This window comes from Pseudophryne corroboree, chromosome 9 (assembly GCF_028390025.1).
Source record: "Pseudophryne corroboree isolate aPseCor3 chromosome 9, aPseCor3.hap2, whole genome shotgun sequence".
Taxonomy (NCBI): domain Eukaryota; kingdom Metazoa; phylum Chordata; class Amphibia; order Anura; family Myobatrachidae; genus Pseudophryne; species Pseudophryne corroboree.
In genome coordinates, this window is record NC_086452.1 from 36,932,342 (window position 1) to 36,949,132 (window position 16,791).

The following is a 16,791-nucleotide window of genomic DNA, read 5'->3' on the forward strand; positions in this document are numbered from 1 at the left end:
ATCGAGTGCCTCATTACTCGTGTGACAGTGACCCAGAGATAACCCTGACAATGTGCAGAGAAACTTAGAGCATACGTCCTCAGTTCATGAGCCTGAAGCAGGCAGGTACTCCGTGCGCTTGTGTGATACTAGCATATGCAATGCGGTGACAGGAATACAAAGTCAGCCTGGAGCCGGGAAAGGCTTGGGGGTCCATCTTGTCTGCTGCTGAGTCCACGTTCCCTTGTGGCTGATCATCCACCGCGCCGGTCTGCGTCTGACCTATAGATCCATACGGTTATTCTGCTTTCTCGTTATTAAAGATCTGTAAACATCATCAGTCTCGTTTACTTCTGGAGGCGAAGTGTTTACACCAAAAATGAGACCACTTTCCAGCCGACTGAAAGACGGATTGAAGTCATGAACTTTGGATCCCGTAGTTAAATTATAAACAATCCCTAAGTGCCCCCAGCGCAGCTTCTCGCCCGTGTAAACAGCCTGCAAGTAGCCGCTTATAGCAAGTGAGTTCGATCCAACCTCGTCTACAAGTGACAAAAGGTTTAAAAAAGTTTAAAAAAAAGTTGGGAAGTTGTGTGTCTCGTGGAAAGAAACTAAAACTAGCTAGTAAACCATTTTCACAAACGATAATGTGGCAACGGTAATCGTGCGCATAAAGTTATCAATTTAATGCCATAAACAGCCCTTTGCGGGAATATAGAACATGCTCGATTTGTAAAACGCGTGGAGCCACCAAGAGATTATAACCCCTTGTACTGTTGGAAAACGGTTATAGCAACGTATAGAAAACAATGTAAACCAGAGTATTATTTCCCAAACATCTCAGTACAATTATCCAAATGCAAAAAGTAACAAAATAATTAGGGTCACCGTGAACCGAATTGAATAGGACGACAAATCACTTGTAAAGAAACACTGTGGGGTAGTGTGAAAAATGACCTTACCCCCATTCCACCAATGGCTGGACGGTACAGTTGGTGACATGGTTAGCAATACTGCCTCACAGCATTGAGGTCTCGGGTTGGATTTCCCTGCTATGTGTGGAGTTTGCATGTTCTCACCATGTTTGCATGTATGTCTCTGTTACCTACTGTTCTGTTTAATCGTGAATTGCGGTAACACCAACCTGAATTTAGGTCTCTCCCGGGGTTGAATGCCCTGCTATTTACCGTCGTGGACAGTCTGTCGCAGCTGATCGTTTTGGAGACGTTCGTATTGAAATTCCCATCGAAGCTAAAATTGAGAAACAAAAAGATGGCACGTCAGAGGGAGAATCTGCAAAGATGGAAGGCACGCAATGGGCGACACGATCAGGTTGCGCATTACTGGGGTACCCAGGTTACACTTCTCATAGGACAATCTTAGTTGGAGCCGTTTGAAATACACTGATGCGCAAAGACACACTAACCTCAAAATCGTGTTTGCCGCACCTTAGCTGCACCTTGTACAACACACAAGTCTGAGTGCCTACTCTCTGTCCGCTTGGTGTAATGTGGCCTGACCTATGACCCTGGGCTCCGCCTTAATTACATGAAAGCGTGCTCCCAACTCACATCTGACCCGTCCCTCCCACTAGAGCCATCCTGAGTGGGAGCTGTGAAACGGACCTAAGAACTAAGGGGGACATTTACTAATCAGTGATAAGAGCGGAGAAGTGTGCCAGTGGAGAAGTTGCCCATGGCAACCAATCAGCACTGAAGTAACATCTATAATTTGCAATAGTCTCCTAACTGGTCTTCCCAAAACGAGACTCTCACCACTACAATCCATTGTGAATGCAGCGGCGAGGCTAATCTTCCTCGCTAGACGTTCATCGTCTGCAGATCCGCTCTGTCAGTCCCTCCATTGGTTACCTGTACTCTACCGCATTCAGTATAAAATACTTTTACTCACACACAAGGCCATTAACCTAACTACACCAACGTACATCACTTCGCTTATCACAAAATATCTCCCTACCCGACCTCTTCGCTCTTCACAAGACCTGCGTCTCTCATCCACACTAATTACTCGCTCCCACTTACGATTGCAGGACTTTCATCGGGCTGCACCCACTCTGTGGAATGCCCTCCCACGCACAATAAGACTCTCCTCTAGTCTCCAAACCTTCAAGCGTTCCCTGAAAACTCTCCTCTTCAGGCAAGTGCATGAAATTCCAGAACCGCCCGGCGCCCACATAACTTTCATAAACCTTCCTATCAAATTGCATCCACTCTGCACAGTCCACACATATCCTCACATGTCTTCTCATTCTTCACTTTCCCTTCCTCTCGAACCCGGTTCATCATTGCTGTGTGACCATATCATACAGCCCACCACAGTGGCGGATCCAGGGGGGGGGGCACACGGGCCCGTGCCCCCCCTGTCATGTCTGGCACTTAAAAAACAATAACAGTCCCTTGAAAAAAGAAGCGGCGGCGCAGACAGTGCAGTTCACTGGCGCCCGCCGCGATGAAGGGTCTAGTGGCGACGGCAGCAGTACTAATGAGTCAGACTGACTCATTACAGTACGCTGCAGCTGCGGCCAGTGTGTTAGAAGCTGGGAGCCAGTGGGAGGCGAGCAGAGCGGACTGGCGATTCCACCATTGAGAGGAGAGAGGCACAGGAGGACGCATCCTTGTCTGGCATATCCAAAACACCCGGCATCTTTTAGCCACTGATCGTTAGGGCTAAGTCACCATCGTGTCAGTGCCGCGGTGGAGAGATTTCTGCTGGCTGGAGCGGCTTAGTGCTTGGCTATTTTGAACGGGAGCATCAGGAGAGACAACCCGCCTGTTGAAGCTGCTTGCGGCTCAGACGGAAGCTTCCCACCAGTGCTAATGCATTCAGCCGCACAGATAGAAGCCGCCAGCCGATTCCAGGATACCGTCCCGGTCTGCAGGTAACGAATATCAGCTATGCAGACTGTGGATACCCGGGGACGCTCGGGCTGCACAAACTCCTCGTACCTGTAAATAGGTCCCTCACTATAAGCATAAGGGACAGAGGGCCAGATGTACTAAGCTTGAAAAGTGATAAATATCACTGTGATAAAGCACGAGCCAATCGGCTCCTAACTGTCATTTTTCAAACACAGCCTGTGACATGGCAGTTAGGAGCCTATTGGCTGGTGCTTTATCACAGTGATATTTATCACTTTTCAGGCTTAGTACATCTCCCCCAGAGTGATTAAGTTACCTGTGACCGTTTGATTCTGATACACACAGATATTTGGACATAATTACTGGTGACTTTTGAATATAATTAGCTGGGTGCATTTAAGCTCAGAGGAATATAGTCTTTATTCAACTCTTGGATCAACTTCTGTCAGTCTGGACGTTTTTATAATTAAGCACACATAATGTATGTATGTAACTGTATTAATGTGTGTATATATAGCCAGTTGGTGCTTCCCTCCCCTCTGTAGAATAACCCCCCTCCCCCACTATTGGCCTTCCATATGGAGGAGACCCCCCTCACTGCTGCCCTACCCTCCATATCCCCCCTTCCCTCCTCCCACTGCTGCCCTCCCATATGGAGGAGACCCCCCTCACTGCTGCCCTACCCTCCATATCCCCCCTTCCCTCCTCCTACTGCCCTTGTTGTGAGGCCACGCGCACCTTCATGGGACCGCATGCCGAAGGCGTGTACAAGGTGCCCCCCCTGTCATTTTTTCCTGGATCCGCCCCTGGCCCACCAAGAACTTTTGCAATCTGGTGGCCAACTATGCAATAGATAGCACCTTTCCTTGTGTATACAGTACATGCCTATTTCTCTATAGATTGTAAGCTTGCGAGCAGGGCCTTCCTACCTCTATGACTGTTTGTTATCACCCAGTTTTGTTGTATCATTGGTGGTCATTCCGAGTTGTTCGCTCGGTAATTTTCTTCGAATCGCAGCGATTTTCCACTAATTGCGCAATGTTCGCACTGCGACTGCGCCAAGTAAATTTGCTATGAAGTTTGGTATTTTACTCACGGCATTACGAGGTTTTTTCTTCGTTCTGGTGATCGTAATGTGATTGACAGGAAGTGGGTGTTTCTGGGCGGAAACTGCCCGTTTTATGGGTGTGTGTGAAAAAACGCTACCGTTTCTGGGAGAAACGCGGGAGTGGCTGGAGAAACGGAGGAGTGTCTGGGCGAACGCTGGGTGTGTTTGTGACGTCAAACCAGGAACGAAACTGACTGAACTGATCGCAGATGCCGAGTAAGTCTGGAGCTACTCAGAAACTGCTAAGAAGTGTCTATTCGCAATTGTGCTAATCTTTCGTTCGCAATTTTGCTAAGCTAAGATTCACTCCCAGTAGGCGGCGGCTTAGCGTGTGCAAAGCTGCTAAAAGCAGCTAGCGAGCGAACAACTCGGAATGAGGGCCATTGTTATTTCCAATTGTAAAGCACAACGGAATTTGCTGCGCTATATAAGAAACTGCTAATAAATAAATAAATAAATAATCTGCATACTATAAAATGATACAGAGCTGCTGATTGGTTGATGGGGCAACTTCTCCACTCTTATCACTGCTTAGTAAATGTCCCCCCAAGGCTCGGTGTAACCCTTCAGTCTGCAAGCGGACTTAGCAACACATTTATAGGAGCTGGGAAAAATTCAGCAGTATCATTATTATTATTATTTTAGCGAATGTCTAATATATACATTGGGCAAACACAAGGGAGAAGGGGAAGAAAAATAAATAGTGCAAATGATTCTTGGAATGAAAAGGATTTATCGCTCTTAATACATCTGCCGCTCATCAGCAAAAAAAGAGAGATCTACTTACAGAGATAGCCGCCATGACCCAGGACTGGTAGGACGACTATGGGGGGTTTGTTATTTTAAACCGAGAACAACTCACTCACTGTCGGGAAGATTTATAACAGCCCTGTGAGTATAAAGAAAAGCCTGAGGGGCAGTGGTTCTGTGAATTTTAGAATAACATTGGCAGTGCACGGCTCAGGATGGGGTTACACTGCACAGCACTATCCTGAGTCCTATAGGAAGAAACAAACAGCATATGCAATGTATTATCTCTATAAGCTACAATGACAACACGCAGCACCAGCGCAGGACGATCAAAGCATGAATTGGCGCACCAAGGGGGAGGTGTAGTTGCTGTACAGTATGCTTTGGAACGCGGCGTTCGCTTAGGAAAGGTAAATGAATGGATTCAGACAATCCAGTGTACAGACGACGTAAACCACACACCACCATATAAACAAGGTAAAGCTTCCAGCTTCAAAGCCTGCAACGCAGCAGGACGCTTCCCCAAAGAGTTAAAAGTGATGGCAACAGGAGAGAAAGGGCAATTTATTTTGCTGCGGGGGACACATGCAAACAAAATGACACCGATGACAATGCTGAAATACAGGGCCCGAAAAACAACTGCGGCTTCTCTACAGAGGGAGGGGGGAGGGGGCTGGGGGGTAACAAAACACATTTATGTGACTAATTGCTTTCTTCGCCGACTTTCAGGAGATCAAAAAGCTGCCTGAAATTCATTTTCAAGGGAAGTTGCAGTTAGGAGGAAAGAAAATGGGGAAAAGGGAGGTGGGGGGGGAAGTGGGGGGGGGGGGGTGAAGAGAGATTGGAGAAATGGAAGAGGAAAAATAAAAGTGCCTTCTGGATTTACTTTAATGAAGAACTGATCGAAACTGCATCCCAAGGGAGAAAACAGAGCAGTGACTCCCACTTTGATCTGCTCCCCACGGAGATACGCTCTCGCGCTGCAGCTCGCGTGATTGACAGCTGCTCTGATGTGCAGCCGGCTTTGAACTTCAGACACTTAATTCCCATCAGGCTGCAGTCATTTCTATTCTCCCTCAACAGGATTTACAAGCCGGAGATCAGCAGTGTGGAAGAAGAAATAGGTTTGCAGGAGCTTTGAATCTCACATCAAGTCGGCGCTCACTTTGGGGAAGGACAGGTTTATTGTGGCTAGAAGATGTTCTGGAAATCTGCCGCTGTAGCGTTGGAGGAAGTCAGAACAAGCGAGAAGGGGAAAGGGGTCTGAGCGTGACATAAAAGTAGCCCCAAATCACTAGACACCAGAACACAGGGTCCGCACAGAGAAGTGAGATACAACACTGCAAGATCTAGGTTGCTCAAGACGCCATAATCTAGTACGGCGGTTCTCAAACTGAATTGCGCTGAACCACAAGGTTCCGGCAACAGGTGTCGGGGTGTTCCGACACTTGGGAAAAAAAAGTCAATAAAAAAACAAGGTAAAAGGTGTACTATAAAATTAGTGTGGCGACATTCGACCTAACCATTCTATCATCGGTAGCGTGCAGATAAACCACCACTGCGTCAATTCTTTGCTACATAATATTGTTAGGAAGGGGGGATTCAATTGCTTTCTTGCACCCGCAGCTCATCGTTTGTGCTAATGTGTGGAGCTACTGGGCGCCCATTACTTATCGTGCCCAAATACACCGGGATTAGCGGCGTAAAGCGGTTAAATCCATGCACACTGCTAGGAGCACTGAATTTGGGCACCCCAAAAGCCTGACTTTGGGTGGATTTCTGTTCGCGGCCAGAAATAACAGGCACCTGCGGCACTCGCACAATTCAATAGCCCCCATCAGTTTAGCAGGTAGCTGCAGCCGCGCTAAAACAATAGAATCCCCCCCCCACCCCCCCAACCACTCTTCCAGAAAGTTGGATGTGGTCCTTTTGAAGCAGTCTTATAACTACAGATAACAGAAGTGCCGCATCAGGGGTCACAGAGTTTGCAGTATAAACTATCCTCCTATCTGGCTCTCAGAACAGGAATCTGAGTGAAAATAGATTTTAAGTGGATACTCAAGTTAAGATTCTAGTAAACACAGCATGACATATAAGCCTCAGCTTTTCTCACGTCCAGCTCTGTAGACCACCAGAGCAAGCGGTGTTCAGGCAGTAAGTTATGTACAATGTTCCATAGACAGGTTTGTGCCCTACTGGGAGCTGAGATCTTTGAACAAAACCTGCTTTTTTTGTTTAAAAGTTGCAACCTCGCTTATTTCTTCCCTTTCAATAGAAAGATGAATAATAAACACTGATTTGGATAGTCCTTGTTCTTAACTCATTATCTCTTTTGCAAACTTTTCTGGGTGGAAACAGACATGGCTTCCTCAAGGTCACAGTTCTCGGCATGTGATGTGGTAGCAGCGAGGGGAGAAGGCTGGAAGGATGTGACGGTATACGGAGTGGATATAATACACATTGCATGGCTGCTGGACACAGGGGGTAATTCAGATATGATCGCTGGGCTGCGTTTTTTGCTGCCCTGCGATCAGATAGTCGCCGCCTACAGGGGGAGGGGAAAAGACAGTGCAAGTGTGCATTTGCTTCTTTTGCAGAGCTACTCTGCGCAGCCCAGGTCTTACTCAGCCGCTGCGATGTAATCCTGCTGATCGGGGCCAGAGCTAACGTCAGACACCCTCCCTCAAAACGCCTGAGCCCGCTGCGCAGCCCAGGTCTTACTCAGCCGCTGCGATGTAATCCTGCTGATCGGGGCCAAAGGTAACGTCAGACACCCTCCCTCAAAACGCCTGAGCCCGCTTGCGTTTTTCTGGACACTACTGGGAAACGGTCAGTTGCCACCCACAAATGGTCTCTTCCTGACAATAACGAGACCACTTGGGGGCCCTGTTTCACAGGAATCTCTGACTCATTGCACATTACGAACCACCGACTTCGGACAATGGGGGTAATTCAGACCTGATCTCTAGGGTGCGTTTTTTGCATCCCTGCGATCAGGTAGTCGCCGTCTAAAGGGGGAGGGTATGGCGTTTGTGCAGGTGTGCGATCGCATTTGCAGCAGAGCTGCGCAAACATGAGTTTGCGCAGTCCCTGCTCAGCCCAGGACTTACTCAGCTGCTGCGATGATCGGCGCTGGAGCGGACGTCAGAAATCCTCCCTCCAAACGCTGGGTCCCTCCTGCGTTTTCCCGGACACTCCTTGAAAACGTCAGTTGCCACCCACAAACGCCCTCTTCCTGTCAATCTCCTTGCAACTGCCAGTGCGTTTGGAATTTTCGCACCATTCCATCGCAGACCGGCGATCGCCGTTGCTGCGGTCCGTTGTGCCTGCGCAGTGCAGATCTGATCGCCCGCTGGGTGAAAACGCAGCCTAGCAATCAGGTCTAAATTACCCCCAATCTCAGCACATATCAACAAAACATCATATACCAAAGGCATTTCCCCCCCCCCCCATCCGTTATAATCCAAACCCTAAATGTCCTTTAAATGATCTACGCCACTGAATATCATCCTCCGCCCTAACCAATCATTCTTGTGGTCCGCACATGACAAGCCTATAGGGGGAGCCCTCTCGCTGTTGCCACCTATGTACTGGTGAGCTTCAGCCGGAACACAGCCTCTCTGTATTCAACTCTGAGACCTGATACGGGCCAAACCATCTGATCGTATAATGAGTTCCAGCGGGACGCAGTGACAGCAACTCCACACAAGAGACGGGAGTTTCAAAATATTGGGGTCAACTGGTTTCCAATTTCCGTCACCCAGCTGTGCGGTATGCGAGATTAGGCGGTCTTCGTGAAATAAACCCACCGACAAGGTGGTCCAAATGTTTCTCATCTCCCGTCAGCCTTTATTTTTGAAGGGCTGAGATTGTCTGTCCTAATTAGCCACCGTCAGGGCAGACATGCTGCTTATATTACACAGCGTAATAAAGATAATTCCGTTTAAAAGCATTTGCGGATTATTTATGAAATCTGACTTGGATAAAGCGCGCAGAAGGGAAAACATAGGACTGTTTATAAAAGACATTTCCATAGTCCGCCAGGCACCTCGAGACAAGAATTTCCATCTCGAGAGAAAGAATTTGGGAGGGCGCCCCTGAAAAGTCAAGAGTCACGCAGACCCCACCTGGTATTTTTGATTTACCAGTTAACAGATGTACGCCGTACTGTTGTCAATCATACGGATTGCACGTTTCTGTAACGCTGGGCGTTTTAAAAATCAAAATTTCAGCTCACAAATAAGGTCAGTAAAAAACATGGCAACAATATCCGAAGAAAAATAAAGCGCCACAAAAAAAAAAAAAATATATATATATATATATATATATAAATATATAAAAAAAGACAAAAACTCATCACCGTTAATGAGGGTTACCCATTACCAGATACATTGGTTTATATAATAATTATCGTTGTTATTATTATTTCTCGGACATCCTAGTGGATGCTGGGGACTCCGAAAGGACCATGGGGAATAGCGGCTCCGCAGGAGACTGGGCACAAAAGTAAAAGCTTTAGGACTACCTGGTGTGCACTGGCTCCTCCCCCTATGACCCTCCTCCAAGCCTCAGTTAGATTTTTGTGCCCGAACGAGAAGGGTGCATACTAAGGGGCTCTCCTGAGCTGCTTAGAGTAAAAGTTTAAAGTAGGTTTTTTATTTTCAGTGAGACCTGCTGGCAACAGGCTCACTGCACCGAGGGACTAAGGGGAGAAGAAGCGAACTCACCTGCGTGCAGAGTGGATTGGGCTTCTTAGGCTACTGGACATTAGCTCCAGAGGGACGATCACAGGCCCAGCCATGGATGGGTCCCAGAGCTGCGCCGCCGGCCCCCTTACAGAGCCAGAAGACTGAAGAGGTCCGGAAAATCGGCGGCAGAAGACGTCCTGTCTTCAATAAGGTAGCGCACAGCACCGCAGCTGTGCGCCATTGCTCTCAGCACACTTCACACTCCGGTCACTGAGGGTGCAGGGCGCTGGGGGGGGGGGCGCCCTGAGACGCAGTAAAAACACCTTATATGGCAAAAAATACATCACATATAGCTCCTGGGCTATATGGATGTATTTAACCCCTGCCAATTTTTCCTTAAAAAAGCGGGAGAAAGGCCGCCGAGAAGGGGGCGGAGCCTATCTCCTCAGCACACTGGCGCCATTTTTTCCTCACAACTCCGTTGGAGGGAAGCTCCCTGACTCTCCCCTGCAGTCCTGCACTACAGAAACAGGGTAAAACAAGAGAGGGGGGGCACTAATTTGGCAGATAAATCTATACAGCAGCTATATAAGGGAAAAACACTTATATAAGGTTATCCCTGTATATATATAGCGCTCTGGTGTGTGCTGGCAAACTCTCCCTCTGTCTCCCCAAAGGGCTAGTGGGGTCCTGTCCTCTATCAGAGCATTCCCTGTGTGTGTGCTGTGTGTCGGTACGTTGTGTCGACATGTATGAGGAGGAAAATGGTATGGAGGCGGAGCAATTGCCTGTATTAGTGATGTCACCCCCTAGGGAGTCGACACCTGACTGGATGGTCTTGTGGAAGGAATTACGTGATAGTGTCAGCACTTTACAAAAGACTGTTGACGACATGAGACAGCCGGCAAATCAGTTAATACCTGTACAGGCGTCTCAGACACCGTCAGGGGCTCTAAAGCGCCCGTTACCTCAGGTGGTCGACACAGACCCAGACACTGACACTGACTCCAGTGTCGACGGTGAGGAAACAAACGTATTTTCCAGTAGGGCCACACGTTACATGATCACGGCAATGAAGGAGGTTTTGAACATTTCTGATACTACAAGTACCACAAAAAAGGGTATTATGTGGGGTGTGAAAAAACTACCCGTAGTTTTTCCTGAATCAGATGAATTAAATGAGGTGTGTGATGAAGCGTGGGCTTCCCCCGATAAAAAACTGCTAATTTCTAAAAAATTATTGGCATTATACCCTTTCCCGCCAGAGGTTAGGGCGCGTTGGGAAACACCCCCTAGGGTAGATAAGGCGCTCACACGCTTATCAAAACAAGTGGCGTTACCGTCTCCTGATACGGCCGCCCTCAAGGAACCAGCTGATAGGAAGCTGGAAAATATCCTAAAAAGTATATACACACATACTGGTATTATACTGCGACCAGCAATCGCCTCAGCCTGGATGTGCAGTGCTGGGGTGGCTTGGTCGGATTCCCTGACTGAAAATATTGATACCCTGGACAGGGACAATATATTGTTAACTATAGAGCATTTAAAGGATGCATTTCTATATATGCGAGATGCACAGAGGGATATTTGCACTCTGGCATCAAGAGTAAGTGCGCTGTCCATTTCTGCCAGAAGAGGGTATGGACGCGACAGTGGTCAGGTGATGCGGATTCCAAACGGCATATGGAAATATTGCCGTATAAAGGGGAGGAGTTATTTGGGGTCGGTCTATCGGACCTGGTGGCCACGGCAACGGCTGGGAAATCCACCTTTTTACCCCAGGTCACCTCTCAGCAGAAAAAGACACCGTCTTTTCAGGCTCAGTCCTTTCGTCCCCATAAGGGCAAGCGGGCAAAAGGCCACTCATATCTGCCCCGGGGCAGAGGAAGGGGAAAAAGACTGCAGCAGACAGCTTCTTCCCAGGAACAAAAGCCCTCCCCCGCTTCTGCCAAGTCCTCAGCATGACGCTGGGGCCTTACAAGCGGACTCAGGCACGGTGGGGGCCCGTCTCAAGAATTTCAGCGCGCAGTGGGCTCACTCGCAAGTGGACCCCTGGATCCTGCAGGTAGCATCTCAGGGGTACAAATTGGAATTCGAGACGTCTCCCCCTCGCCGGTTCCTGAAGTCTGCTTTACCAACGTCTCCCCCCGACAGGGAGGCGGTATTGGAAGCCATTCACAAGCTGTATTCCCAGCAGGTGATAATCAAGGTACCCCTCCTACAACAGGGAAAAGGGTATTATTCCACGCTGTTTGTGTTACCGAAGCCGGACGGCTCGGTGAGACCTATTTTAAATCTGAAATCCTTGAACACTTACATACAAAGGTTCAAATTCAAGATGGAATCACTCAGAGCAGTGATAGCGAACCTGGAAGAAGGGGACTATATGGTGTCTCTGGACATCAAGGATGCTTACCTCCATGTCCCAATTTGCCCTTCTCACCAAGGGTACCTCAGGTTTGTGGTACAGAACTGTCACTATCAGTTTCAGACGCTGCCGTTTGGATTGTCCACGGCACCCCGGGTCTTTACCAAGGTAATGGCCGAAATGATGATTCTTCTTCGAAGAAAAGGCGTCTTAATTATCCCTTACTTGGACGATCTCCTGATAAGGGCAAGGTACAGAGAACAGTTAGAGGTGGGAGTAGCACTATCTCAAGTAGTACTACGACAGCACGGATGGATTCTAAATATTCCAAAATCGCAGCTGATTCCGACGACACGTCTGCTGTTCCTAGGGATGATTCTGGACACAGTACAGAAAAAGGTGTTTCTCCTGGAGGAGAAAGCCAGGGAGTTATCCGACCTAGTCAGGAACCTCCTAAAACCAGGCCAAGTGTCAGTGCATCAATGCACAAGGGTCCTGGGAAAAATGGTGGCTTCTTACGAAGCGATTCCATTCGGCAGATTCCACGCAAGAACTTTTCAGTGGGATCTGCTGGACAAATGGTCCGGATCGCATCTTCAAATGCATCAGCGGATAACCCTGTCTCCAAGGACAAGGGTGTCTCTCCTGTGGTGGTTACAGAGTGCTCATCTTCTAGAGGGCCGCAGATTCGGCATTCAGGACTGGGTCCTGGTGACCACGGATGCCAGCCTGAGAGGCTGGGGAGCAGTCACACAGGGAAGAAATTTCCAGGGCTTGTGGTCAAGCACGGAAACGTCACTTCACATAAATATCCTGGAACTAAGGGCCATTTACAATGCCCTAAGTCAGGCAAGGCCTCTGCTTCAGGGTCAGCCGGTGTTGATCCAGTCGGACAACATCACGGCAGTCGCCCACGTAAACAGACAGGGCGGCACAAGAAGCAGGAGGGCAATGACGGAAGTTGCAAGGATTCTTCGCTGGGCGGAAAATCATGTGATAGCACTGTCAGCAGTGTTCATTCCGGGAGTGGACAACTGGGAAGCAGACTTCCTCAGCAGACACGACCTCCACCCGGGGGAGTGGGGACTTCACCCAGAAGTCTTCCACATGATTGTGAACCGTTGGGAAAAACCAAAGGTGGACATGATGGCGTCCCGCCTCAACAAAAAACTGGACAGATATTGCGCCAGGTCAAGGGACCCTCAGGCAATAGCTGTGGACGCTCTGGTAACACCGTGGGTGTACCAGTCAGTGTATATGTTCCCTCCTCTGCCTCTCATACCCAAGGTACTGAGAATCATAAGAAGGAGAGGAGTAAGGACTATACTCGTGGCTCCGGATTGGCCAAGAAGGACTTGGTACCCGGAACTTCAAGAGATGCTCACGGAAGACCCGTGGCCTCTACCTCTAAGAAAGGACCTGCTCCAGCAGGGACCATGTCTGTTCCAAGACTTACCGCGGCTGCGTTTGACGGCATGGCGGTTGAACGCCGGATCCTGAAGGAAAAAGGCATTCCGGATGAAGTCATCCCTACCCTGATCAAAGCCAGGAAGGATGTAACTGTGCAACATTATCAACGTATTTGGCGTAAATATGTTGCGTGGTGTGAGGCCAGGAAGGCCCCTACAGAGGAATTTCAACTGGGTCGTTTCCTGCATTTCCTGCAAACAGGACTGTCTATGGGCCTAAAATTAGGGTCCATTAAGGTTCAAATTTCGGCCCTGTCAATATTCTTCCAAAAAGAACTAGCTTCAGTTCCTGAAGTTCAGACGTTTGTCAAGGGGGTACTGCATATACAGCCTCCTTTTGTGCCTCCAGTGGCACCTTGGTATCTCAATGTAGTTTTGGGATTCCTAAAATCACATTGGTTTGAACCACTCACCACTGTGGACTTAAAATATCTCACATGGAAAGTGGTAATGCTGTTAGCCCTGGCTTCAGCCAGGCGTGTCTCAGAATTGGCGGCTTTATCCTATAAAAGCCCTTACCTAATTTTTCATACGGACAGGGCAGAATTGAGAACTCGTCCTCAATTTCTCCCTAAGGTGGTTTCAGCTTTTCACTTAAACCAGCCTATTGTGGTGCCTGCGGCTACTAGGGACTTGGAGGATTCCAAGTTGCTGGACGTAGTCAGGGCCCTGAAAATATGTTTCCAGGACGGCTGGAGTCAGAAAATCTGACTCGCTGTTTATCCTGTATGCACCCAACAAGCTGGGTGCTCCTGCTTCTAAGCAGACTATTGCTCGTTGGATTTGTAGTACAATTCAGCTTGCACATTCTGTGGCAGGCCTGCCACAGCCAAAATCTGTAAAAGCCCATTCCACACGGAAAGTGGGCTCATCTTGGGCGGCTGCCCGAGGGGTCTCGGCTTTACAACTTTGCCGAGCAGCTACTTGGTCAGGGGCAAACACGTTTGCTAAATTCTACAAATTTGATACCCTGGCTGAGGAGGACCTGGAGTTCTCTCATTCGGTGCTGCAGAGTCATCCGCACTCTCCCGCCCGTTTGGGAGCTTTGGTATAATCCCCATGGTCCTTTCGGAGTCCCCAGCATCCACTAGGACGTCAGAGAAAATAAGAATTTACTTACCGATAATTCTATTTCTCATAGTCCGTAGTGGATGCTGCGCGCCCATCCCAAGTGCGGATTGTCTGCAATACTTGTACATAGTTATTGTTACAAAAATCGGGTTATTATTGTTGTGAGCCATCTTTTCAGAGGCTCCTCTGTTATCATGCTGTTAACTGGGTTCAGATCACAAGTTGTACGGTGTGATTGGTGTGGCTGGTATGAGTCTTACCCGGGATTCAAAATCCTTCCTTATTGTGTACGCTCGTCCGGGCACAGTATCCTAACTGAGGCTTGGAGGAGGGTCATAGGGGGAGGAGCCAGTGCACACCAGGTAGTCCTAAAGCTTTTACTTTTGTGCCCAGTCTCCTGCGGAGCCGCTATTCCCCATGGTCCTTTCGGAGTCCCCAGCATCCACTACGGACTATGAGAAATAGAATTATCGGTAAGTAAATTCATATTTTAAATGAAGCTTTTAATGTGCCTACAAATGCAACCATTTATGTTACACAATTATGGGCCTAATTCAGACCTGATTGCTGGGCTGCTAATTTTGCTGTCCTGTGATCAGATAGTTGCCGCCCCCAGGGGGAGAGTATATTCGCCCGTGCAAGTGTGCGATCACAAGTGTACGCCGTGCTACAAATATCCCTCAGTCTGTGGGGCAGCTGCAAATCCATTCGCACCTCACTCACCAGTGAATGATTTTTCCACTGTGTGCAGTCAGTGTGATGAGAACAGGCTGATCGGGGCCGGAGCGGACATCACACACCCTCCCTGAAAACACTTAGGAACCCCTGCATTCTCCCAGACACTTCCATAAAACGGTCAGTTACCACCCACAAACGGCCTCTTCCTGTCAATCAACATGCAAATGGCTGTGCAATTGAAATTTTCGCACCAGTCTGTCGCTGTTTGGTGATGCACGGTTGTGGTGCATACGCATGCTATCGATAATCGCCTGCTGCGCGAAGACGCACAGCACCGTTCAGGTCTGAATCGGGCCCTATATGTTTGGTGATTTCAAAACATTCTTTTCACTATAAGGTCCACACCGAAGTTCGGCGCTCATAATATGAGGGTTCAAGTTTGAAAGTTTTGATTGCCCTGTTCTAGAACTCGGCGTCATCGCTACGTGAGAGGGGACAGTCTCTACGCACCGTCCCCATTAGCCATTTGGATGTCTACAAACCGATCAAAGAAAAAATAAACTTTCAATTTAAATTCAAAGAACCACAAATGCGTCGCTTTTAAACATAGTAATATGACCAGAAAGGGAGGCTTATCGGCCCGATTCAGAGGGGGACAGAGAGGCGGCTACGTCTATTGGCGGTCTCCAGTCTGCGATGTTATGCAAATACTGCTACAAAGTCCTTCCCTGGTGTGCATAAGCGCGACTCACAAACAGGCCAATGTGCCTTTTCCCTGGGGAATGATACATTTGTACTGCGCTCTCTGCATCGGACACAACTATAGTGAAAGAGCAGCCAAGTGCATCACACATACACAGCGCGGCCCGATGATACAAAGACATGGTCGAAGAAAGAATAATACAAGAGACAAAACATTAGTAACATTTGCAGAAAGAAATGTACAGAGCTAAGAAGTCACTGAAACCAACGGCTGGATCAGGGGTAAGAAACCTGTGGGCCCACCAGCTGCTGTAGAACTACACATCCCAGCATACCCTGGCACAGCTTTAGTGTGCCCTAAAAGCAAAACTGTGGCAAGGCATGCTGGGAGGAGTAGTTCCTCAGCAGCTGGAGCGCCAAAGGGCCAGATAGAAGAGGATACAGAGAACAGGTAATAATGAGGCATGACTTACTCCATCATTGATGGTGGAATGGTGCAGCAATCCTGGATGGCGGTGAGCGGGGACGTCAGATGCGCAGTGTACGACGCTTCCACCACCTGCTTATTGCGAGTCACCACATCCAGGTAGCGGTTAAACTTCTCCCGTATCTTCTTGGCCAACTAGACAAAAGGCAATAACAAGCGTCATAGGAAATTCTCAGCTACAAATCCACACAGGTCCCCCCACAACTTTCACACACAGGAAAAAGTACCCGGTACTCCATCCCCTGTTGCACCACAATATTACAAAGTGGACTGAATTGTGAACAAATTGTGTTTGAACAGGACATAAAACAGTGACTTGGTTGCACCAAACGCCACCATTATTTCGCTTCCTATGAAAAATAGGTGTGTGGACTCCGTATATGCCCCAGCGTAACCTAATCCCAGTGTCCCCTGTGGATGAATGAGAAATAGGTGTTTGGTGAGTGAATAATTAAGAAAACCATCATTACCAAACTCTTCTAATAATTCGACACTCTCTCTCCATGACACAACCATAGGAGTTCCGTGCGCAAAAAGGGTCAAAACTATTTTTCCATCTAAATAGTAAATCTACAGACGGCCTACTATACAGTAACTGGATAATGATAC

General features: G+C 48.3%; 1 protein-coding gene across 1 annotated transcript in view; it reads right to left on the bottom strand.

The window, feature by feature from the left end:
- The window catches only part of CACHD1 (cache domain containing 1), a 66,897-nt gene extending 50,584 nt beyond the window's left edge, over positions 1–16,313 (bottom strand). Inside the window, exons 1-2 of the mRNA XM_063939176.1 lie at positions 16,169–16,313; positions 1,124–1,230 (exon numbers count right to left, since the gene is read on the bottom strand). Of these exons, the coding sequence (XP_063795246.1) occupies positions 1,124–1,230; positions 16,169–16,176 (115 nt within the window). The 5' untranslated portion in view covers positions 16,177–16,313. The remainder of the gene's footprint in view (positions 1–1,123; positions 1,231–16,168) is intronic.
- Between the last annotated feature and the right edge of the window lie 478 nt (positions 16,314–16,791).